The 26,501-nt window shown below is 38.7% G+C and overlaps 1 protein-coding gene across 1 annotated transcript in view; it reads left to right on the plus strand.

Annotated features, from left to right (window-relative positions):
* The window catches only part of tpo (thyroid peroxidase), a 54,119-nt gene that overhangs the window by 6,999 nt on the left and 20,619 nt on the right, over positions 1–26,501 (plus strand). The window contains exons 5-10 of the mRNA XM_031902754.1: positions 5,782–5,911; positions 7,866–8,072; positions 11,885–12,391; positions 14,729–14,987; positions 17,061–17,231; positions 24,947–25,184. Coding sequence (XP_031758614.1) covers positions 5,782–5,911; positions 7,866–8,072; positions 11,885–12,391; positions 14,729–14,987; positions 17,061–17,231; positions 24,947–25,184 — 1,512 coding nt within the window. The remainder of the gene's footprint in view (positions 1–5,781; positions 5,912–7,865; positions 8,073–11,884; positions 12,392–14,728; positions 14,988–17,060; positions 17,232–24,946; positions 25,185–26,501) is intronic.

The raw sequence follows: 26,501 nt of genomic DNA on the forward strand, positions 1-26,501 counted from the left end.
AGTTGTACTAGCGCCAGAACCTCAGCAGGGGGAGTAGTGATCCTTATATTTACCAAAAATAATATGGGCACATGTTGTGGTCCAAGAGCATCTAATCACAGGCTGCTGTATGATGCCATAGTTTCTATGTTGGTGTCTATGAAGAGCTGTTTGGGCCTCTTTATTTGAAAGAGTTTAATTTGAATTTCAGTTCAGACCTGATCTCAGTTGCCATGTGGTTGTTTTGCCCTATTGCTTATGACTGGCTGCCTAGTTCTTCCTTCTGCCTTCTTGGCCGGAAAACAGCAGTCTTACTTTCTAATGTCATTAGCCTGCAAATTTCTTTGGTTTTGAGGCTACAAACTCAGAGCCAGGTCAAGTAGTGTTGGGGCAAGGACACCAACTTGTTCACTCGTGTATTACTTCACTGTGCTAGGCCATTGGAATTGTGTCATCTGCCTCAGTTGCATTTAGAGTCAACAACTCTTGTATCAGCACTTCTTATTCTGCAAATGGGTTTGGTTTTAAACCAGGTCTAAAGTGACTAAAGTGATCTATGCCTCTACATAGACTGGAATATAAAATAGTTGAAACTAGTAGCTGAGCATACAGTTAGTTCCATGTCTTCTCTAACAGCTTGTCTGACAGCAAAGATTCATTTACATGCTCTTAAAATACCACTCAGTCAGTGTTTATTATATTTTCCACCTACACATGGTTCCCATGAATTCCAATTACATCCAGCCTTAAACTCATGTAAGTTTTCTTTTATTACTCTGACACTATTTTATATAAAGAAAGTGTCCTATATGTATTGGCAGAATAATTACATAGTATGAAGAAAGCGTGGGATGCCTTTTAAGTAAGTAAAAAAATACGAGGTTATTGATATTAATATCCTTAGTGCACTATTGATCCAGGGGTCTAATGTCTTTTAAGAGTTAGGAAGGAATTTTTCCCCTTAATGGAGACAGGTTTTTTTTTTACCTTCCTCTGTATCTAGAAGTTAGTTTGGATTTACTTTCCCAAGAACACATACCATAGTAGTTATCGTGAACATGGAAACCCATTATCCAGAAAGCTCCGAATTACAGAAAGCCCGTCTCCCATAGACTCCATTTTAATCAAATAATTCAGAATTTTAAAACTGATTTCCTTTTTCTTTGTAATAATAAAACCGTACCTTGTAATTGATCCCAACTAAGATATAATTACCCCTTATTGGGGGCAGAACAGCCCTATTGGGTTTATTTCATGGTTAAATGATTCTCTTTTCCCTGTAATAATAAAACAGTACCTGTACTTGATCCCAACTAAGATATAATTACCCCTTATTGGGGGCAGAACAGTCCTATTGGGTTTATTTAATGGTTAAATGATTCCCTTTTCTCTGTAATAATAAAACAGTACCTGTACTTGATCCCAACTAAGATATAATTACCCCTTATTGGGGGCAGAACAGCCCTATTGGGTTTATTTCATGGTTAAATGATTCCCTTTTCTCTGTAATAATAAAACAGTACCTTGTAATTGATCCCAACTAAGATATAAATAATCCGTATTGGATGCAAAACAATCCTATTGGGTTTAATTAATGTTTTATAACTTTTTTAGTAGACCTAAGGTATGGAGATCCAAATTACGGAAAGACCCCTTATCTGGATTACCCTTGGTCCCGAGCATTCTGGATAATGGGTCCTATACCTGTACTATATCAAAATTGTTCTACAGTTCTACTATGCTCTAAGGTTGGGCTCTCCAAGTGAGGGCTCATTGGCCTTCCAAGGGTTTTCTGTAGCCCCAGTCTGACCAAAGGCTTTACAAATGTATTTCTATGACAATATTTTAACATATCTTGTTCCTTGAATTCCCTACTCTGCTGAGAGCCTTGAATGTCATGGTTATGCTGCACAATTCTAAAATTCTTTTAATTTAATTAAAATTCTTACTATTTTATTGGTATTTTTGAGCAGTTTATAACAGGCATTCAAAGGGTCAATAGAAAAAACGTAGGAATACAAGTTGACCATATGTCAGGGTTTAGCATCAGCATTTATTGTTAATCTGATTGAATAAATGTTCTATAACAATAAATTTTAGGATTAAATGTTGCAATTACCAATAGTAGAGGATAAAAGAAAAAGTCCCTTGGGAGGAAAGCGATGTGCCATGGTTATAGGTCAAGTAAAAAGTTCATCTTGTGTAGAGTATATTTATTCTATGTCCCAATATTAGCTACATAGTAGTCCCATCTAGGCCAGACCTTCTCCCATTGTTTGCGACGGTCATGAATGTCGGCCATAATGTACTCCATCTCCCTCATATCTCTCACCCTTGAAAGTATACCCACAAGCAAATTCATTACTCATATTTGCATTGATTATCTGCAAGATTTGCCTCCATATTTTTAATATCTACCACTATTGCAGACTGCATAAGCAGTCTATTCCTATAATGGCTTTGCATCTAGCAAAAGTTGATATTTGCATCCCTGATTTGAGGCAAAAAAAAAAAAGCAATCAATATATTTTAGTACAGGTATCGGACCCCTTATCCGGAAACCCGTTATCCAGAAAGCTCCGAATTACGGAAAGCCCGTCTCCCATAGACTCAATTTTAATCAAATAATTCAGAATTTTAAAACTGATTTCCTTTTTCTCTGTAGTAAGAAAACAGTACCTTGTAATTGATCCCAGTTAAGATATAATTAATCCTTATTGGATGCAAAACAATCCTGTTGGGTTTAATTAATGTTTTATTGATTTTTTAGTAGACTTAAGGTATGAAGATCCAAATTACGGAAAGACCCCCTATCCGAAATACCCTTGGTCCCGAGCATTCTGGATAATAGGTCCTATACCTGTATATATTTTCCAAAAAATGTTTTTAGATTTATGAAACAAAAAAATATAGAAATTAGAATAAATTATACAAAATTCTGAGATTCTAAAGGTGGCCATACACGGGCCAATTGTCCCTTAGACCGATTCGGCCCGTGTAGGGGCAGGAACAACGGGCATGCCCACCTGATATCTGGCCTGAAATTGGCAAGATATCGCCGGGGCAGGTTAAAAGATTTACCTGGATCTGGGATTGCATCAGCTTGTTGATGCGGTCCACAAACCAACTGCGCCCATTGCCTGGGGCTGAATGATCGAATTAGCCTACATTTGCCCAATATCGCCCACCCGAAGATATTGGGAGAAGATCTTAACGTGTATGGCCACCTTAACGAAGTCAGTGGGGGGGGTATCTAAAGCATTAAACCAAGTTGATGCAGGGGATCAGAGAACTCTTTCCCCTGTTTCTCTGTCTGTGACATCATCCAGCCCAGTTACAGACTGGGGAGAAACCTGATTGGCCGGATGTCCCAGTGCACTATTGGGAGAGAAGGTGTGCCTGACTTTGGAGCCAAAAATCAGGGGCGGGCCCAGTAGTTTATAAAGGGAGTCCCTGTTGTTTTGCCAGCCCTTGCCAGCTCCTGTACTCTGCCTGGCATTGAGTTTTAGACCATTAGGAGAGAGGTCTGGTGACTGCTGTGTGTGTCCCCTGTTTGAGGACAGGTGTTTTTTCTTAAATATGTTAGCGTTTTGCTTCATTAAAAACAAACCAAATTGCTAAAATGTCCTCTGCTTGTTTTTATAGCTAGTCAAATAAACGCTGCTCTGTCACTAAATACGTTTAAAATTGGAATTCAAAAGTATTGTAACCTCATAACTTCCGAAAGAACATTTTTGTTTGGATAATTAGCGAAACTAACTTTACGTTACCAAATGTCAATGCAATTATTTATGAGGTCTTTGGGTAATGAAATTAAAGGCATTACTCATCACCTTATAATGACATTGTTAAGCAGAGGCCTCATTTTTTAATTCCAGCCTATCACATTGCTAAAATACTATTATGACTTAATTTGTAAATGTTTAAAGAATTGTAACACATTTAATTGCCTGCTGGAAAATTATTATACGGAAATAATTAATCACTGATGATTTTGTTTTAAAACAATTCAGGCAATAAGATGTTTTTTTTTTCCCTGATGAAAACAAATGTGCGTAGAATCAACTATATAAAATATTATAGTGTCATTTAAGCAAATTACTGGAGCCCATGTTTTCTCTTTAGAATGATATTTCTTTGAACTGCTAACGACTAGCATATTTTGGTTAATTAGGTTAGCAATAAATGTTGATCATGGGCAAAATGGAAAATGATTATCTGGGACAAAGAAAAGCTAAGAAGCAATGAATTGGTTCCATATACAGCAGCGCTTGAAAATGTTTCCAATAAGGACGTATTTGCTTTGCACCAGGTCATGCTGTTTCCTAGAACTGGGATTGGGCGCATATGAATGATGAAATCTTGCCTACATTCACCCACCACCTATATCTTCATAATCCATGTATTGTATAAAACCATCATCGTTTTCATAAGCTTTTATTGACGTTCTTATATGTGATGGTTCCCACTTGCATACATTGTACAATGATGTGAAAAGGCTTTGTAGCATTGTCAATATAATAAGCCCTTTCTAATACTGTTCATTAAGAATGCACTAAATAGTAGCTCCTGTGTAGTTCTTTGCCCACTGATACTAATAGAGCATAAAGAGCTTAGTTTACTTTATTTTAAAAAAAGCACAATTTCCATTCCCTTCTCTGCCTCCCTGTACTTTTTCTTCAAAGCAACCTGTAGTGCAGTGTCAGAACCTGATACATACTGTATCATACATATATATATATATATATTTGTTTTTTAAGGAAAAAAATCAACAGAAGCTGAACTATTAGCTTCCATATTGGTTTATGTGAGTGTTTCAACTTAATTCGTAACAATCTAATGAATTCCTACAGTGCTACTTAGAGATACCTAGGAGATACCTAAGGTTAATGTAGCTAAAGCAGTGATCCCCAACCAGTGGCTCGGAGGCAACATGTTGCTCACCAACCCCTTGCATGGCTCCCCCTTGCAGTGCCCCCAACACAGGTAGTTATTTTTGAATTCCTGACTTGGTGGCACTTTTTGGTTGAATAATAAGAAGATTTACTACTAAATAAAGCCTCCTGTAAGCTGATAGTGTGCATAGAGCAGTGATCCCCAACCAGTGGTTCGTGTGCAACATGTTGCCCCCCAACCCCTTGGATGTTGCTCCCAGTGGCCTCAAAGCAGGTGCTTATTTTTTTAATTCCTGGTTAGGAGGCAAGTTTTGGTTGCATAAAACCCAGTATAAAGCCAAACAGAGCCTTCTTTAGGCTACCAGTCCACATAGGGGCTACCAAATAGCTAATTATAGCTCTTATTTGCACCCCCAGGTACATTTTCCATGCTTGTGTTGCTCTCAAACTCTTTTTTCATTTGAATGTGTCTCACAGGTATAAAAGGTTGGGGATCCCTGGCATAGAGGCTGCCTAATAGCCAATCTTAGCCCTTATTTGGCACCTCTGTTAACTTTAATGATGCTATTGTTGCTCTCCAAGTCTTTGTCTGTGGTTCACGAGTAAGAGAGGTTGGGTAATCCTGAGCTAAAGAATGAGGGTGGAAGAGGTAAGAAAGCTTAGCTAAACAGACTAAATCATCAGATTTTGAGAAGGAATGTATATATAAAACCTAAACCTATTGATTCATTGTTTTCATTAATAGCATAAAAGACTACTTAATTCCAGCTTCTAATTCCCGTGGGATATAAACCGTGTGTAAAAATAAAATAGTAAAAAAAATAAAATAGGGGTTTCTCATCCTTTTAAAAATAACACTTTTCTCCATAAGTGATTTAATAATATTAAACATGCTTTACTGCATTAGAAACAATCCGGCCTGGGGCGCTGCAAATACTCTTCTGGCTCGTTGGCTTCCTGCACAATATGAAGATGGAATTGGTGAACCGAAGGGATGGAGAGAAGAGTTTTTATACAATGGGTTTCGTCTCCCTCAGGTAAGGAATAAAGAAGTTGGTTATTCTTTCTTCGGCTACATATCTCTGTTCAAAGGAAAGTTGACCGTTTATAAAGTTTTAATGTTGTTGTAGCTGCTTAAAGGAGAAGGAAAGGCTAATAAAGAGTTAATCTCAAGCTGCAGGCATACCTTCAGTTGTCTCAATAGTGCCCTTAAGTCTCCCCATATTTCACCTGTTCAGAAGATCTAAAGCCAAACAGGAAGAAAAAACGCTGAGCTGTGTAAAGAAAGTTCCCATAATGCCTTGCTCCTGCACACACACCCAGACCAAGTGAACATGCTCAGCTAGTCAGACTATGAGTCAGCTTCCTGCTGATTGGCTCAGATCCACATTCCTAAAGGGGGGAATGAGTTTGTAGCATTCTTGAGGGAGGGGGAGCAGGAGAGGGGAGAGAGCAGAAAGCTGCGTGTCTCTGGCAGAGGAAAACAGACACAACAAATCTTTTGACAGTGCAGCGTTTCTGTGAGTGCTTATGGCTGTATTTACATAGACCTTTCCGATAAAGCTTTCTTAGTTTTTACCTTTCCTTCTCCTTTAATACTTATCTGCTATTCCTGCCACAATCAACAAATTCTATTCCCAGCAGCCCTCCAACAACTGGTAAGTGTTCAATATAGCAACATCAGTGAACAAAAATATTAGAAAAAAATGTGAACTTCAATTCTAATTGACTAAGGGGCAGATTTACTAAGACACGAACGCTCCGAGCATATTTTCGCCGAATTTTTCATGTCTTACGCAACTTTTTCGACGCCCGCGCAACTTTTTCGTGCGCTTGCGCGAAAAAAATCGGAAAGGTTTTCCCGCTGTTTACAATCGTTCAGTACGAAAATTTTGTGACTTTTGGATCGCCAATACGATATTGTCGTGACTAATACGATTTTTTCTTAAGCATTTTTGTGATATTTGCGATCGTCATAAATTTTTGTATCCAATCCGAATTTGTCCCATTTGGGATTCGAACCCAGGTTTTCATGAATGTGCCCTAAACTTATGCTATATTCACCTATAAAACACACTTTGGGTACAATTATACATAGATTTATATATATATATATATATATATATATAAGCATGAAATAATCCATGGCCAGCACACCCTTAAAATTTAAAAAAATTTTTTTATTGAAAACTCATTGTTTAAAAACCAACGTTTCGGTCCTCATTAGGACCTTATAATGAGGACCGAAACGTTGGTTTTTAAACAATGAGTTTTCAATAAAAATTTTTTTTTGAATTTTAAGGGTGTGCCGGCCATGGATTATTTCATGCTAAATACTCAGATTTTGGCTGTGCACCCCACAGAATACTAAAGCCTTGGAGTGCAGACACCATCAGGACTGATATATATATAGCAAAAAGTAACCGGTACAGCACTCACAGTACAAAAAGTTTATTGAAGGAAAAAGTCTAACGTTTCAGCTACCACTGCAGCCTTTCTCAAAGATGAGAAAGGCTGCAGTGGTAGCCGAAACGTTAGACTTTTCTTTGGACTGCACCCAGGCATCTTTATTCTGTTTGACGTGAGTGCCTGTTACTCCATTTTGTCTATATATATATATATATATATATATATTTAGCTAAAAACATAAACATAATAAACAAACAAACGAAGGGTGCTGGCAGCACAAATAAATTGCCAATGTTACAGCAATGCACAAAGTTTACCTCTGTTTCTATTTCTTTTTGATTTTTGTCATTCTGAGCCCCAGCAGCATTCGTTCCATTATCCCTATACCTTATCAAAGCCACCTGATTTTATTGTGGGGTAGGTTCTCCACCTCAAGGCCTTCTTTTTTTCCCTTCATCTTCTTTACATTCTTTCTTTGCTGTGTTTATTTCTTTTTTCCTTCTTCTTCGTTAGTGAATTCTGTTCTCCTTTATACAAGTACCAGAGTCTTTATACCGTTGTAAATAGTCAATGATTTTTCAGGTTCGTGAGGTGACTAATAAGATAATTCATGCATCGAGCAAGGCTTTCCGGGAAGATGACTTATATTCCCACATCATAATCGAGTGGGGGCAATACATTGACCATGACATTGCTTTTACACCACAGAGTGTAAGTAAGACACCGGCAATAGGAAGTGTGGATTGCAAGTCTACCTGTGAGAATCTCTACCCATGTTATCCTATAAAGGTATTTATGGCCTTTTTAAATGCACTTTTAAAGGATTACTTCAGGACACATCAGTTAATAGAGCTCCTCCAGCAGAATCCTGCATTGAAACACAAACATGTATTTTTTTTATATTTAATTTTGAAATTTCACATGGGGCTAACTTTATTCTTCATTTCTCAGGGTGCCACAGCCATGTGACCTGTGCTCTGCTAAACTTCAGTCACACTTTACTGCTGCGCTGCAAGTTGGAGTGATATCACTCCCTCCAGGTTTCCATAACTGGGAGCTTTCTGGATAACAGGTTAAAAGATCCCATACCTGTAATAACATGGTACATGTATCGGACCCCTTATCCAGAAACCCATTATCCAGAAAGTTCCGAATTACGGAAAGGCCATCTCCCATAGACTCAATTTTTACAAAATAATTCACATTTTTAAAAATGATTCCCTTTTCTCTGTAATAATAAAACAGTACCTGTACTTGATCCCAACTAAGATATAATTACCCCTTATTGGGGGCAGAACAGCCCTATTGGGTTTATTTAATGGTTAAATGATTCCCTTTTCTCTGTAATAATAAAACAGTACCTGTACTTGATCCCAACTAAGATATAATTACCCCTTATTGGGGGCAGAACAGCCCTATTGGGTTTATTTAATGGTTAAATGATTCCCTTTTCTCTGTAATAATAAAACAGTACCTGTACTTGATCCCAACTAAGATATAATTACCCCTTATTGGGGGCAGAACAGCCCTATTGGGTTTATTTCATGGTTAAATGATTCCTTTTTCTCTGTAATAATAAAACAGTACCTGTACTTGATCCCAACTAAGATATAATTACCCCTTATTGGGGGCAGAACAGCCCTATTGGGTTTATTTAATGGTTAAATGATTCCCTTTTCTCTGTAATAATAAAACAGTACCTGTACTTGATCCCAACTAAGATATAATTACCCCTTATTGGGGGCAGAACAGCCCTATTGGGTTTATTTAATGGTTAAATGATTCCCTTTTCTCTGTAATAATAAAACAGTACCTGTACTTGATCCCAACTAAGATATAATTAATCATTATATTAATCATACAATCGTATTGGATTTCATTACTGTTTAAATTTTTTTTTTAGCAGACTTAAGGTAGGAGATCCAAATTTTGAAAAGACCACTTATCCAGAATAGCCCAGGTCCCGAGCATTTTGGATAACAGGTCACATACCTGTACTTGATCCCAGCTAAGATATAATTAATCCTTATAGGGGCCAAAACAGTCCTATTGGGTTTATTTATTGTTTAAATGATTTTTAGCAGACTTAAGGTATAGCGATCCAAATTACAGAAAGATCCTTTATCCAGAAAACCCCAGGTCCCAAGCATTCTGCATAACAGGTCCCATACCTGTATATTGTACAGTGTTGGGTATACAAGTAGTGCTATATAAAGATATACATACATGACAAATATATTTCCTATGCCCACTAAAATGAACATATGAGAAGAAATTAATTTTTCTGCATTGAAACTTAATTGGTATTCATTATTGCTGAGCTTCCCTACTGCGTTTCTAAATGACTTTAGTCTTTTAACAAAAATGCTTGTTGAATATTCCGTCTGAATTGTAAGGAAACCAGAAATATTAATATTTTTCTTTTATTTTGCCTTCATGTAACTTTAATGCATGTCTGAAATAATTTCCCTTTCAGTGTACATTACAATTGCTTGAACAGCAGGTAATTAGCTATGAATAGTATTCAGGAGCAGACAACTTCTTTTATATTTGACTGATAAATCAAACTAAATTATATGTGAATCTATTATGTGTGAGTGAAATATGGTAGCAGAGCAGTGGCTCTTGCGTATCTCAAGTAAAGCTGGAACAAAGTATAGCAAAATGCAAAAACAATAGGAACAACAGCAATGTATTTCCAGAACTTTGCCTTTTGTTAAGCCACAAACTGAATTCAACATTTCTTGGGGGAAAGACCAACTCTAAAAGAACATGTGAACCGTACACTTTCCTACCATGTATAAAGGTTGGGTACATCTCACCCACCCAAACTACATACATCTCCACCATTCGCCAGCACCGTTAGCTTTTTCTCCATTTGCACTGCGCAAATTCTTTGTTAGAAACTGCCAGCTATATGTAATTAGCCTCCTTGGAATCCCCTGCTTATCTGTGGCTATGAATTTGGCCTCAGTTATTTCTCTGACTGCATCACAGACTCCTAAGCTAACTCTTTCCTATCTTTCTCACTGCTGGGAAAAAATTAAACAAAACTGCGAAAAGGTAGAAAAGAGTTAATATTTTGTGCTCCAGAAAGGGCAAAGGCCCCACTAAGGTCAAGGCCCACCAGGGGGAAAAGAATTCCGAATCCTGAATCCCAACAGGCCAGTCTGACACTATAGATGTGGCTGTTCCTATTGTTTCTGCACTTTAGTAAATGCTGATGCCCAGTTTGGCATCCAGGGAGTTATGGCACCAATAAAAAAAAAAACGAGCGCTGGTAGAGACATGTCTCACCATGTTCCATAGAAAAAAATGACCACAATTGCACACCCTGACACTCTAAGGCTAGTGTGCTCAATGCACAGTGCTGGAGGGAATGGCACCCTCACAATCCAGATACAAAGCAACAGTTGGCACACAAAGCAGGTACAAGCAATTTTTATTGCGGAATTGCAACATTTAGGGGTGGATTTCCTTTGCTTGATGCTTAACAAAAGGGGTCCACCCCCAAAATGTTTCACTTTGGCAAGAAAAATTGCAAGGGCTTGCCCTGCTTGTACTTGTTTTGTGTGCTTGCATTCTATTGCTTTGTCACCATGTTCCACCTCATATCAAATTTGAGAGTGTGAGATCATCACACTGTTTTCCATTAAAATGAATACTGTTGTGCCATTATTGACAATCAAGGGCTCAGACTTGTGTAGCTATGCTGTATTGCTCATTTCTATTTAGTGTCCAGATTAAAAACAAATGGAGAACAAAGAAGTAGGGAAGAAATGCTGCCCATTATGTTTTTAAATTCTGTACCAGCCCAAGGCAACCACAGGCCTTTAGCAGGGAAGATCTGTGCCCCCAAATATGGCCCAGTAGCCCCCCATCTTCTTTTCTGCTGATTCCAAACACATGCTCTGTGCTGCTGTCACTTACCTGAACTTAGGGACCCACTCACAATACACTGTATTATATAGAATATAAAAGTCACAATACAAGGCTGATTAGTAATTTGTTTAGATACTCATTACGTGGCAACTACATAACCAGTGCAATTAGCATCAGAATTTTTTCTGTTTGTTGATTTGTAATAACCCCTAAGCTTAACTTCTTAATGGCTGCCCAGAGCACAGTGAGCATGTGCAGTGTCACTGACACTCCTAACAATTCAGATGGCGACCCCATTGCACAACTTTGAAGGCCTAGATCATTGCTGTCATAGAGGTTCTAAAACTTTAGACTGGCGCAGTAAGTTCAATATATTAAATACGTGCTCCATATAGTTTTTAGGGTTTAGTTCTCCTTTAAAGGAGACAATACAATGCAATCATACTACTATGTCACACTTTAATGTATACATTGATTTGACAATTCTTTTGTTGTTTGAAAGGGCTTAGCTTATACTCTTTATTCAAACTATTTGGACTTTTGTTCTGTCCTCCTCTCTGCATTTCTCAACTAAATCTCTCATTTGAAAAATGTTTTGAATAATTTTTGAAAAATTTTATTTATTTCTTTTGTATTTAAAATTAAAATTACTCTAAGCTATAGAATTATTGCCTTTTGTTTTGTAGTTTAAATGAGTTCATTGTTGGTTTCCCCCATAGCTTTCTGAGGAGGACCCTCTATCACAAGGTGGTTGTATTCCATTTTATCGATCATCTTCTGCCTGTGGCACAGGGCGTGGGGGTTTAAAGTTTGGAAACCCCTCATTATTAAACCCAAGAGAGCAAATAAATGGATTAACATCATTTATTGATGCATCAACTGTTTATGGAAGCTCAGAATCATTACAACACAAGCTGAAAAACCTTTCTAGTGAGGAAGGCCTCTTGAGAGTAAATGTAAAATATTCTGATTCCAGTCGAGAGTATCTGCCTTTTGAGACACCATCAGCATGTATGCAGGACCCTACAGCAGATAATGCTGAGAGAATAGACTGTTTCTTTGCAGGTGAAGGCAGGGCCAATGAAGTTATAACCCTGGCAGCAGTTCACACATTATGGTTAAGAGAGCACAACCGCATAGCCAAAGCCTTGAAAAAACTAAATCCTCACTGGAATTCAGAAACCACTTATCAGGAGGCTCGGAAAATTGTTGGTGCCCTTCATCAGGTTGTATGCCCTTTCCTTTTCTGTGTTGCATTCATTATTTTTAACATGTTTTTGCAATACAGTATAACTGAAACATGTGAAAATGTATTGAAATTCGAATTTCAGTTTTTGCAGCAGTTCAAGAGAATTGAGACCAAATATTGTGATTTTGAAAATATTCTAGGTTGAGTTTTCCAAACCTACAGTAGTTTTTTGAGATATATCAATCAAACTAAACCCAGGCGAGGTTCTATTGAAGTCAGTGGGTGGTGTATGTTCAACACTCAGTCCATTGCATAATTTGCAATTGATAAATTGAATGAAATAATTTAGTTTATTTGACAATTAGTAAATTGCCGATTTGTCAATCTTAGAATTTGAATTTTTACAGCAGTTTGAATTCTAATTGGAATATTGGATTCTAATTCGAAAATTTGATTTATAAAGCACAATATATTAGACAATTAAATGTAGAACTTCTACATGAACTTGCAATCTTTTAGATGATGAAGTCAATGGAAGGTATCCTAGGCAAAATTTTAGTGATTTTTTCAATACAATTTTTTTTTCCAAATTTTTAAATTTTCTGGTGAGTTTGTAGATCCTTTGAAAATGAAGAGTAGTTTTTTTCAGGATTTTGTTCGATCAGGTATTTTAGATATTAATTTTATAATAAATAAGCAAAGATTCAACCTTGTTAAAATTTAGGTTTATTCAAAATTAAAAAAAATTCACAAATTTTGATAAATAAGCCTTTTTGATATTGATTTTTGATAAATAGCTTTGCTTATTAATACAACATATCAAAAAGAGGGCTTTTAGTTTTTAAGAAGTTTTTTAGAATCCCTATAAACTTATTTACAGTAGTAAATCAATACAGATTTTTTTGACTGTATGCTTTGCTTGTCATTGTTTTATTTTAACATATACCTAAAATAAATTTGATCATAATTATCTGGCTCTGTTTAAAGTACAAACCGTTAAAGGTGAAGTTGAATGAATGGTTACAGATAAGGTCTCAGGTGTAGTGATGAGCGAATCTGTCCCGTTTCACTTTGCAGAAAAATTTGCAAAATGTCAGGAAAATTTGAGAAATTGCGGAAAAATCCACAAAACGTGTTTGTCTTACACGTCTTTTTGTGTTACATCTTTTTTTGTCACACATGTCTTTTTTTTTGTAGTGACCGTGTCTATTTTGACGTGACTGTGCCTATTTTTGATGCGACCATGACTTTTTTTTGCGCAAAAAATTTTTTGGCAGCAAATGTTCTCTGCAGTTTCGCAAAACAATTCGGCAATGGGGAAATGCGAAAATTTGCTGTGAATTCATGACTGGCGAAAAAATTCCCTAATCACTACTCAGGTGTAAAGCGAGGAAGAACTGTTAAACAAATCAATGACAGCAGAAACTAGTCTATGGTTGGGCAGCATGGTGCCAATGATAAACAGTATGTTTAGTTAGATTAAAACTAATGAGTTCATGTCCAATGCATGTGAAATGGCAAATCAATAGTGATGGGCGAAATGTTTCTCCAGGCATGGATTTGCACCGAATTTCCGCATTTCGCCATTGGCAGATTTTTTCGTGAAACAGATGAAAAAATTTGGCATGGAAAAATTCACTGCGCATCCAAAAATTGTTGTAAGAATAGTCGTGCGTCCAAAAATTGTTGCAAGAATAGTCGCGGGCATCAAAAGAATATTCGCGGGTCCAAAAATTGACGCAAGAATAGTCACGGGCGTCAAAAGAATAGTTGCGGGTGACAATTTTTTTTTTGCAGCGTGACCCTTCTGATGTTTTGCAAAATTTTTTGACGTTTTTCGAATCTTTTGAAAGATTCGCTCATCACTACTAGTGATGGGCGAAATGTTTCACCAGGCATGGATTGGCGACGAATTTCCGTGTTTTGCCATTGGAGGATTGTTTTGCGAAACTGATGAAAAAATTTGCAGCGGAAAAATTCGCTGCACGTCCAAAAATTGTCGCCTGCAACAAAATAATAGCTGCGCAACAAAATAATAGCCGCGGGCAACGAAATAATAGCCACGCGACAAAATAATAGCCGCGGGCGTCGATATAATAGCCGTGGGCGACAAAAGAATAGCTGTGCGATGAAAGAATAGCCGCGGGTGATAATTTTTTTTTGATGTGCGACATTTTCGCCATTTCGCGAATTTTCCGCCGTTTCGCGAATCTTTTGAAAGATTCGCGAATTTTTCAGCAAAGCGAAACGGACAGATTCGCTCAACACTAATCACTACAAATCAACCTAAAATATTGATATGACACTGTAGTATAAATGTATTTTTTTAAAAATAAAAAAGCTTATCTTAATTATTGTTTTTCTTTGACTAAAGATAATTACTTTTCGAGATTACATGCCAAAAATTCTGGGTAAAGCCGCATATGATCAGTATATTGGTCTGTACAAAGGATACAATCAAAAAACAAATCCCTCTATATCAAATATATTTACAACGGCGGCATTTCGTTTTGGGCATGCAACTATTCCACCGATGGTGCACAGACTCAATTCTCAGTATGTAGATGATCCAAAATATCCCAGTTTGCCCCTGAATGAAGTTTTCTTTCGCCCATGGAGGATTGTAAAAGAAGGTAAGAAGAACTGAGAAATGTCAACAACAAACTTGATGTTTTTTATTATTCTAAGCTAAAAGAGAATGCTTGTTTTTGTTTATATTGGCGCCTCGCAAATACTATAAAATTTTACTTTCTGCCCTAAAACTATCTCTATAGTGTGCAGTTAGTGTAGTTTCCTTTTCTTTTTTTAAACCGAATCTTGGCATGTTTAGAACATATTATTAATTATGAACTACACGTATTATTTAAATCCAAACAACGTTCACAAAATTGGGGGAAATTAGAAATCAAATATTTTCAATATATAAGATATTCTTAAAGGGACAATATACAAAAATTAACAAAATAAATAAAACTTGTGTAAAAATGTTTTTATTTAAAAAAAATCTATAGTTTCCTAATTTTGCCATTATAAAGTATTCATTTGAAATTGGGCTATTTCACTGACCTTATAAACCTTATAAACAGGTCCTTATTTACCTTCAAACAAACAAACAAACAAACAAACCCCTTCCTTCTCTATGCAGCAGCCTTTGAGCGACTCATTATCAGATGCTTCTTAGTGGACTGGTAATTAATTTTATTAACTTCTTTGGAAGTTCTTCAGGATCAGGAAGTGACATGAAGTTGGACAGCGAAACTGACTTAATATTCTTGTTTAGTGTCATAAATAAAATAAATCTTAGATATTTCTTTAAAATAATAGACAAAAAGATCAGCACATTCCCTATTCATTGAGCTCATATTGAAAAGGGATGAATGCTGTCCCTTTAATTATTGAATAGTTGACATTCATTAAGTAATGGGACCCCATTTTATAGAATATAAATATATGGAATATAAGATTACAACTATGTACTGGCTATTAACTTGGCAAAGAACAAAACCTTAATATGTAGTATGTAATAGTCCTTCACTCAAGGAACTTAAAACTGGTTGGTTGGTGAAGTCTTACAGAGTAGAGGCTCCGTCACACCCTCCAAGAATGACAAATCAGAAAAGTGCACTCTGAAGAACCAAATCAATCAAGTGTGATTCTTTATTGTGCTAGACTGCACAATATGTTTCGGATCCACTGATGCTTCATTAATCACCTGATGAAGGATCAATGGATCTGAAACATGTCATGCAGTATAAAACAATAAAGAATCGCACATGATTGATTTGGTTCTCTAGAGTGCACTTTTCTTCACTCAAGGAACACTGTCCACATGACCAGACAGATAAACCATTAAACAAGTTCCCAATGGAACCTGCAGCACTATACTCTAGACTTCTTGAGTTAGCAACTGGTTTCAAGGCCCCTGAAGAAATGGCACATGCCTATGCACTCCGTTTTTAAGCACAGAGCTGTGTTAGTCATAACTATATTCATTAGGGGCAGAAGGAGCTAGGCAGAAAGGCATCCCCTCTTCCACGTTTATTCATTCAGAGCAAGTGAGGGAGTGGAAGGCAATGCAGTAAGGTCCTATTTTTACCATTTGTTCTATGGCCTGTGGTAAGGACAAGGGATGCCTTTTCCTGTATAATTTCCCTGGGGCGCAAGTGCTTCTGAAATGAGCACTAAGGGGTGTACTTTTGCTCTAGCCCTTGCGCCTCAGGAAAAAATAAATTACCTGTATTTTTAATACGTAAGAATCATCTTTTCAGGCACCATATATTGTGAGTTCACTGATGTTAAAAGCAGGGATGCGCCGAATCCAGGATTTGGTTTGGGATTCAGCCAAGATTCTGCCTTTTTTGGCAGGATTCGGATTCAGCCGATCCTCACTGAACCAAATCCTAAAAATCAAGTGACTTTTTGTCACATGAACACGGAAGTTGAACATTTTTCGCCACGTCCTTCACGCATGGTAACATTTAGCCCTTCCAAAGCCGGATTCAGATTCAGTATTCGTTATCATTTCCGAAGGATTCAGGGGTTTGACCGAATCCAAAAAAGTGGATTTGCTGCATCCCTAGTTAAAAGTGATCTCTGTCACATTATTTCTTATCATACAATACCTGGTTATATTCCTGCACTTTAAGCTGTTGAAATAGCAAAGTTAGTATTTTATCCTTACTTTCATTTTCTTTCCAATTGTGCAGGAGGCTTGGATCCATTGATTAGAGGACTTCTTGGAAAATCAGCAAAACTGCAAACACAAGTAGACATGATCAATGAGGAATTAACAGAAAAACTGCTTGTAATGACCAATAATGGTTCGATGGACTTAGCTTCCTTGAATCTACAAAGAGGTCGAGATCATGGCCTACCAGGTTAGATTTAGCTATTGTACAACAGCCAATAAAAGGCTTGTGCTCATTGCTAATGTACAACATGAGGAAAATTAAGAATTAAAGATATTGTACAGCCTTATTTAATGTGATTAGTAGGAACATGTGAAAGCCACACGTGCAGTGAATATGCAATGGCACTTTCCATGATATTTAGGATTCAACAAAGAAAGCTGTTCACAAATAAAATAAAGTGCTTTGTAAATTGTTCTGAAATGTAACAAGTTTAAAGAGCAGCCTTGAGCTTTGGTTCAATAAAGGAAGATATCTATTAATGTACATTCTCACATTCTGTAATGAGGTAAATTACTTTTAAAGTAAAGGTTAGGAACAAAGTAAAATTGAAAAGAAAATGACGTTTTACCTTGCTAAGGATAATGGGAGAGAATGATATCTCCTGAACGAGGCGTATTTCCATGTACTGTCATGAAAACAAACATTTGAGAAGACATAAAATCCTCTTCTCATTGGTTACATTATATTTATTTCACTTTGAATATACAGTATTTAATTAGTTCTTTGCTTTTCATCAATTAGCTTATTCTTTGTAATAATAACCTTGTACTTGATGTTAACTAACATAGCATAAATCCATATTTTGTACATTTACAGGTCGATTTACTCATCTGAAAATTCAAGTTTTTTCAAAACTTGACGGTGAAAAGAATCTTGAATAAACCTGATCAAGTTAATATCCCAATTGCGTTTTTTGTTAACCACTAACATAGTTACCAAAAAGCTTGAATCTGAAAAACTAGATTGCGTTCATTTGAGAAAAAAGATTGCCATGAAAAATACATTTATTTTTGCAAACTAAATTCTTAAAAGAAACTTGAAAAATAAAATAGTTTACACTAGGGATGCACCAAATCCAGGATTTGGTTTGGGATTTGGTCAAGATTCAGAGTTTTTTGCCAGGATTTGGCTGAATCCATGGCCCTGGCGGAACCAAATCCGAATCCTAATAATCACGATATTTTTTTGTCACATGAACCCGGAAGTTGAAAACTCTTCCACAACCTAATTAGCATATGCTAATTAGTATTCAAATTCGGTTTGGTATTTGGCCAAATCCTTTATGAAGGATTCGGGGGTTTGGCTGAATCCAAAAAGTGGATTCGGTGCATCCCTAGGGGCTGATTTACTAACCCACGAACCGAATCCGAATGGGAAAAATTCTGATTGGAAAACAAACATTTTGCGACTTTTTCGTATTTTTTGCGATTTTTTCGTAGTCGTGACGACTTTTTTTCGTAAATTGTTGCAATTTTTCGTAGCCATTACGACTTGCGCGAATTGTCGCGACTTTTTCGTAGCCGTTACGATTTGCTCGTATCTTGTCGCGACTTTTTCGTATTGAGCACTCGTAAACTGTGGGCAAAACTTTCAGATTTAGCATGATTTTGGAAGCCTCCCATAGGACTCAATGGCACTCTGCAGCTCCAACCCGGCCCAAGGAAAGTCTCCCATAGTGCTCAATGGCACTCTGCAGCTCCAACCCAGCCCAAGGAAAGTCTCCCATAGGGCTCAATGGCACTCTGCAGCTCCAACCCGGCCCAAGGAAAGTCTCCCATAGGGCTCAATGGCACTCTGCAGCTCCAACCCGGCCCAAGGAAAGCCTCCCATAGGACTCAATGGCACTCTGCAGCTCCAACCCGACCCAAGGAAAGTCTCCCATAGGGCTCAATGGCACTCTGCAGCTCCAACCCGGCCCAAGGAAAGTCTCCCATAGGGCTCAATGGCACTCTGCAGCTCCAACCCGGCCCAAGGAAAGTCTCCCATAGGGCTCAATGGCACTCTGCAGCTCCAACCCGGCCCAAGGAAAGTCTCCCATAGGGCTCAATGGCACTCTGCAGCTCCAACCTGGCCCAAGGAAAGTCTCCCATAGGGCTCAATGGCACTCTGCAGCTCCAACCCGGCCCAAGGAAAGTCTCCCATAGGGCTCAATGGCACTCTGCAGCTCCAACCCGGCCCAAGGAAAGCCTCCCATAGGGCTCAATGGCACTCTGCAGCTCCAACCCGGCCCAAGGAAAGTCTCCCATAGGGCTCAATGGCACTCTGCAGCTCCAACCCGGCCCAAGGAAAGTCTCCCATAGGGCTCAATGGCACTCTGCAGCTCCAACCTGGCCCAAGGAAAGCCTCCCATAGGGCTCAATGGCACTCTGCAGCTCCAACCTGGCCCAAGGAAAGTCTCCCATAGAGCTCAATGGCACTCTGCAGCTCCAACCCGGCCCAAGGAAAGTCTCCCATAGGGCTCAATGGCACTCTGCAGCTCCAACCCGGCCCAAGGAAAGTCTCCCATAGAGCTCAATGGCACTCTGCAGCTCCAACCCGGCCCAAGGAAAGTCTCCCATAGGGCTCAATGGCACTCTGCAGCTCCAACCCGGCCCAAGGAAAGTCTCCCATAGGGCTCAATGGCACTCTGCAGCTCCAACCTGGCCCAAGGAAAGTCTCCCATAGGGCTCAATGGCACTCTGCAGCTCCAACCCGGCCCAAGGAAAGTCTCCCATAGGGCTCAATGGCACTCTGCAGCTCCAACCTGGCCCAAGGAAAGTCACGATACCGAAGCTTGAATGAATCCGAAACTTTCGTACTCGGTGCAAGTCGTAACGCTACGAAAAAGTCGCAACATTTTGCGAAAAAGTCGTAACGGCTACGAAAAAGTCGCGACAGTTTCCGAAAAAAACCCGCAAAATACTGATCATTACGAAAAAAACGCATTCGGACGCTTTTCGGACGTTCGTGGATTAGTAAATGTGCCCCCTAGTTTCAACGTACATCTGCCATTGACATCTATAGAAGCTTTCATGGTTTTCTTTCGCTATTTTTTTTTTTAAACTTTTGAGATTTTTTTTAATTGAAAAAAATTAGAAAATTTGAGTTTGACAAACTCTAAATAAAAAATCTTTGAGGCAATTTACCCTATAGTGTGCATAACAGAAATATGTATAATAAAAATATATAATAACAATAAAAATAGCACCTTAGAATAAATGAACCCTAGCAACACAAATACATTTGACCCTTGCACCACAATGAAAGACAAAATCTACATTTTAGGTTAGGGAGAATTTTTAAGAGAACGCCAATAGTGATGGGCAGAATAATTCAGCAGGCATGGATTTGCGACAAAACAAAAATTAGCTGCGTAAAAATAAGCAGCATGAGACGTGCTACAATTTTTTTTCAGTGTATCATGGATTTTTTGCGGTTTTGCAAATCTTTTCAAATTTTTTGGCAAAGCAAAATGGGACAGATTCGCCACATAAGATTAAAAAATATTGTCTCAGAATAACAATGTCTGCATACCGCCAACAATAACTTCCCTTTAATAATTAAAAAATGAATTATTAATAGAAATAATTAAACCTGGTTAATTTTTTTCCTGGCAAAACAAAACAGATTATGTTTTTCTACTTTTTTCCAGCACTCGATAACCATTTTTTTGGAAAAGAATCTTGAATAAACCTGATCAAGTTAATATCCCAATTGCGTTTTTTGTTAACCACTAACATAGTTACCAAAAAGCTTGAATCTGAAAAACTAGATTGCGTTCATTTGAGAAAAAAGATTGCCATGAAAAATACATTTATTTTTGCAAACTAAATTCTTAAAAGAAACTTGAAAAATAAAATAGTTTACACTAGGGATGCACCAAATCCAGGATTTGGTTTGGGATTTGGTCAAGATTCAGAGTTTTTTGCCAGGATTTGGCTGAATCCATGGCCCTGGCGGAACCAAATCCGAATCCTAATAATCACGATATTTTTTTGTCACATGAACCCGGAAGTTGAAAACTCTTCCACAACCTAATTAGCATATGCTAATTAGTATTCAAATTCGGTTTGGTATTTGGCCAAATCCTTTATGAAGGATTCGGGGGTTTGGCTGAATCCAAAAAGTGGATTCGGTGCATCCCTAGGGGCTGATTTACTAACCCACGAACCGAATCCGAATGGGAAAAATTCTGATTGGAAAACAAACATTTTGCGACTTTTTCGTATTTTTTGCAATTTTTTCGTAGTCGTGACGACTTTTTTTCGTAAATTGTTGCGATTTTTTCGTAGCCATTACGACTTGCGCGAATTGTCGCGACTTTTTCGTAGCCGTTACGATTTGCTCGTATCTTGTCGCGACTTTTTCGTATTGAGCACTCGTAAACTGTGGGCAAAACTTTCAGATTTAGCATGATTTTGGAAGCCTCCCATAGGACTCAATGGCACTCTGCAGCTCCAACCCGACCCAAGGAAAGTCTCCCATAGGGCTCAATGGCACTCTGCAGCTTCAACCCGGCCCAAGGAAAGTCTCCCATAGGGCTCAATGGCACTCTGCAGCTCCAACCTGGCCCAAGGAAAGTCTCCCATAGGGCTCAATGGCACTCTGCAGCTCCAACCTGCCCCAAGGAAAGTCTCCCATAGGGCTCAATGGCACTCTGCAGCTCCAACCCGGCCCAAGGAAAGCCTCCCATAGGGCTCAATGGCACTCTGCAGCTCCAACCTGGCCCAAGGAAAGTCTCCCATAGGGCTCAATGGCACTCTGCAGCTCCAACCTGGCCCAAGGAAAGTCTAACATAGGGCTCAATGGCACTCTGCAGCTCCAACCTGGCCCAAGGAAAGTCTCCCATAGGGCTCAATGGCACTCTGCAGCTCCAACCCGGCCCAAGGAAAGTCTCCCATAGGGCTCAATGGCACTCTGCAGCTCCAACCTGGCCCAAGGAAAGCCTCCCATAGGGCTCAATGGCACTCTGCAGCTCCAACCCGGCCCAAGGAAAGCCTCCCATAGGGCTCAATGGCACTCTGCAGCTCCAACCCGGCCCAAGGAAAGTCTCCCATAGGGCTCAATGGCACTCTGCAGCTCCAACCTGGCCCAAGGAAAGCCTCCCATAGGGCTCAATGGCACTCTGCAGCTCCAACCCGGCCCAAGGAAAGCCTCCCATAGGGCTCAATGGCACTCTGCAGCTCCAACCTGGCCCAAGGAAAGTCTCCCATAGGGCTCAATGGCACTCTGCAGCTCCAACCCGGCCCAAGGAAAGTCTCCCATAGGGCTCAATGGCACTCTGCAGCTCCAACCCGGCCCAAGGAAAGTCTCCCATAGGGCTCAATGGCACTCTGCAGCTCCAACCCGGCCCAAGGAAAGTCTCCCATAGGGCTCAATGGCACTCTGCAGCTCCAACCCGGCCCAAGGAAAGTCTCCCATAGGACTCAATGGCACTCTGCAGCTCCAACCCGGCCCAAGGAAAGTCTCCCATAGGGCTCAATGGCACTCTGCAGCTCCAACCTGGCCCAAGGAAAGTCTCCCATAGGGCTCAATGGCACTCTGCAGCTCCAACCCGGCCCAAGGAAAGTCTCCCATAGGGCTCAATGGCACTCTGCAGCTCCAACCCGGCCCAAGGAAAGTCTCCCATAGGGCTCAATGGCACTCTGCAGCTCCAACCCGGCCCAAGGAAAGTCTCCCATAGGACTCAATGGCACTCTGCAGCTCCAACCCGGCCCAAGGAAAGTCTCCCATAGGGCTCAATGGCACTCTGCAGCTCCAACCTGGCCCAAGGAAAGTCTCCCATAGGGCTCAATGGCACTCTGCAGCTCCAACCTGGCCCAAGGAAAGTCACGATACCGAAGCTTGAATGAATCCGAAACTTTCGTACTCGGTGCAAGTCGTAACGGCTACGAAAAAGTCGCGACAGTTTCCGAAAAAAACCCGCAAAATACTGATCATTACGAAAAAAACGCATTCGGACGCTTTTCGGACGTTCGTGGATTAGTAAATGTGCCCCCTAGTTTCAACGTACATCTGCCATTGACATCTATAGAAGCTTTCATGGTTTTCTTTCGCTATTTTTTTTATTTAAACTTTTGAGATTTTTTTTAATTGAAAAAAATTAGAAAATTTGAGTTTGACAAACTCTAAATAAAAAATCTTTGAGGCAATTTACCCTATAGTGTGCATAACAGAAATATGTATAATAAAAATATATAATAACAATAAAAATAGCACCTTAGAATAAATGAACCCTAGCAACACAAATACATTTGACCCTTGCACCACAATGAAAGACAAAATCTACATTTTAGGTTAGGGAGAATTTTTAAGAGAACGCCAATAGTGATGGGCAGAATAATTCAGCAGGCATGGATTTGCGACAAAACAAAAATTAGCTGCGTAAAAATAAGCAGCATGAGACGTGCTACAATTTTTTTTCAGTGTATCATGGATTTTTTGCGGTTTTGCAAATCTTTTCAAATTTTTTGGCAAAGCAAAATGGGACAGATTCGCCACATAAGATTAAAAAATATTGTCTCAGAATAACAATGTCTGCATACCGCCAACAATAACTTCCCTTTAATAATTAAAAAATGAATTATTAATAGAAATAATTAAACCTGGTTAATTTTTTTCCTGGCAAAACAAAACAGATTATGTTTTTCTACTTTTTTCCAGCACTCGATAACCATTTTTTTGTAAGCGAAACAAAACTTATGACATTCTAGTGCAAAAAGACAGTGGCAAAAATATTTAGCACTGGTGAAAAAGCCATTGTAAGCTTTTTTGGGGTTTGTATTGTGGCTCTAGTGTTAGATCCCAGGTATGGAATCTATTGGTAAAAGATACCCACCATCCAAAAAGCCCTGAATTACTGAAATGTAATTTTCCATAGTTCCTTAAAAGCAAATAGCTTTTCTTTAATGATTTTATTTTTCTGTGTAATAATAAAACAGTTCTTAAACTTAACTAAGCTTGAGCTACTTTATTTTGAAGGCAAAACAATCCTATTGGATTTTTAGCATGAAGATTTTGTAATTAGGGATGAGCGAATCTGTCCCGTTTCGATTCGGCGAAAAATTAGCGAATCTTTCAGAAGATTTGTGAAACGGCGAAAAATTCGCGAAAATGGCAAAAATGTTGCACGTAAAAAAAAATTGTCACCGCAACTATTCTTTTGTCGCCTGCAGCTATTCTTTTGTCACCAGCGGCTATTGTTTGTCGCCCGCGGCTATTCTTTTGTCGCCAGGCTATTCTTTTGACGCCCGCGACTATTCTTTTGATGCCCGCAACTATCCTTTTGACGTAGGCGACAATTTTTGGACGTGCAGCAAATTTTTCCATGGCAAATTTTTTCATCCATTTCGGGAAACAATCTGCCAATGGCGAAATGCAGAAATTCGCAGCGAATCCATGCTTGGCGAAACATTTCACCCATCACTATTTGCAATCTACATTATGGAAGGACCCCTTAACAGGCAAACACCCAGGTCCCAAGCATTACAGATCAACTATTTAGTGATGAGCAAAATTTTTCACCAGACATGGATTCGCAGTGATATTTTGTATTTTGCCATTGGTGGATTGTTTCACAAAACGGCCCCAAAAATTTAGTGCAGAAAAAAATTTGTAAGGTGAGGAAAAAGTTGTGGTCGCATTAGAAAAGTCAAGGTTGCATCAAAAAAATTCAAGGTTGTGTCAAATATATCTCAGTCGCATCAAAAAAATTGCAGTTGAGTCAAAAAAGTTGCACACATAAAAAAAGTCATGGTGTAGCTGTCAATTTTTGCCCATTTTGCAAACTTTTCCGCAGCTTCATGAATTTTTCAGCGAAGAAAAACTGGACAGATTCACTCTTCACTTCAAATATTCTGTGCTATTTGAAGGATAATAGATAACTTGCTAATAATTTACCCTCCAATCATTTTCTTCTTTAGGCTACAATGACTGGAGGGAATTTTGTGGTTTATCAAGACTGGCGACTCCAGCAGATCTAATAAATGCAGTATCTGATCAGAAATTAGTAGCCAAAATGATTGCTTTGTATAGTCATCCCGACAACATTGACGTGTGGCTCGGGGGTCTAGCAGAGGACTTCCTTCCAGGAGCTAGAACTGGACCTCTTTTTGCATGTTTGATTGGAAAGCAAATGCAGGCACTGCGGGAAGGAGACAGGTAAAAATCAGACTTTTGTACCTCATTGTGGATATCTGTTAGTTTATCTATTAGATAACTGAGACGATACATCAATACCTGAAGAAGAGATTTCCCAGTCAGTCCCATGAACCACCCATTGTTCTGTAATGTTCTAGACCGAATATGGTCCCCCAAAAGATTTTAATTGTAACTAGACTTACCTTTATACACATCTCTATATATTAATAGCTAAAAAGTGTGTAGCTTTTTTTTAAGGAAATTAATCAAAGAAGATGAGAAAATATTCAAGAAGAAGGCAATATTTTGCAATAATTTGTGCAACCATGCTTAATGGTGAGATGTATACAGAGCATTTAATGATCTGGCTTTTGTTCGATTTCATTATCCAATTGCCGCTAAATCATTTGGCTGCAGCAGAATAAGAAATTTTATGTCTGCTCTCCTCGTGGAATAGAAACATGACTGAATGAGGACACATTGATGACGAATATGAAACAAATATCATGGGATTCTCTCATCTGAAGTAGAGCTTCTGTAGGAATCCTCATATAAAGAGGGAAGGGCAACATGCAGTTTATGGTAACAAAACCGTTTCATGCCATCTAATTATACATGCATTGCCACAGACATAGACATATGATGCACCGCTCACAGTGCTCTAGGCCTGCTTCCCAATTAGGCAATCTGTCATCAAACTGGAGGTGTTGTTTGCACAAACAAACTGAAAGAATAAATCAAAGGATTTCCCCATCATTCTGACATACTGTGAAATTTCATGGTCTGTTAAATGACAGGTAATTTCTGCAGTCGGATATTCACAATGAGGGACTTGAAAACAAGGTTCTCTCACATGATATCCTGAGTAATTCTCAATCTAGAGGGAAAGAAAAGGTCTAATAATATAGGCAGGTATTAAAATGCTTTGTATTTCTGCTTTGACATAAATAATACATTCCTGGGTTCTTTATACTTCATACTCTGTACATATACCTGTAGATGCTTGGTAGCCCAGTGCCAAAGCACTTAAATGTATTAATATAAATATATGTATTTCTTGTCTAAAACTAGTCTTCCTGTTACCATTTTCTCATCGCCTTAGAAGTTGACCCTCAAGACTCTGGCTGGAGGGTGTTATGTCTTAGTTCCTCAGTACACCTAGGGCAGGGATCTCCAACCTTTTTTTACCCGTGACCAACATTTCAACGAAAAATCTGTGGAGCAGCTAGTAGGTGACCAATAAGGACTCAGATTGGTTAATTGGTATCCCAGTGTGGACTGTTTAGTAGTACACATGGTCTCTATGTCTCCAAAACATGGCTCCAAATCAGAAATTCA

This window comes from Xenopus tropicalis, chromosome 5 (genome assembly GCF_000004195.4).
Source record: "Xenopus tropicalis strain Nigerian chromosome 5, UCB_Xtro_10.0, whole genome shotgun sequence".
NCBI lineage: Eukaryota > Metazoa > Chordata > Amphibia > Anura > Pipidae > Xenopus > Xenopus tropicalis.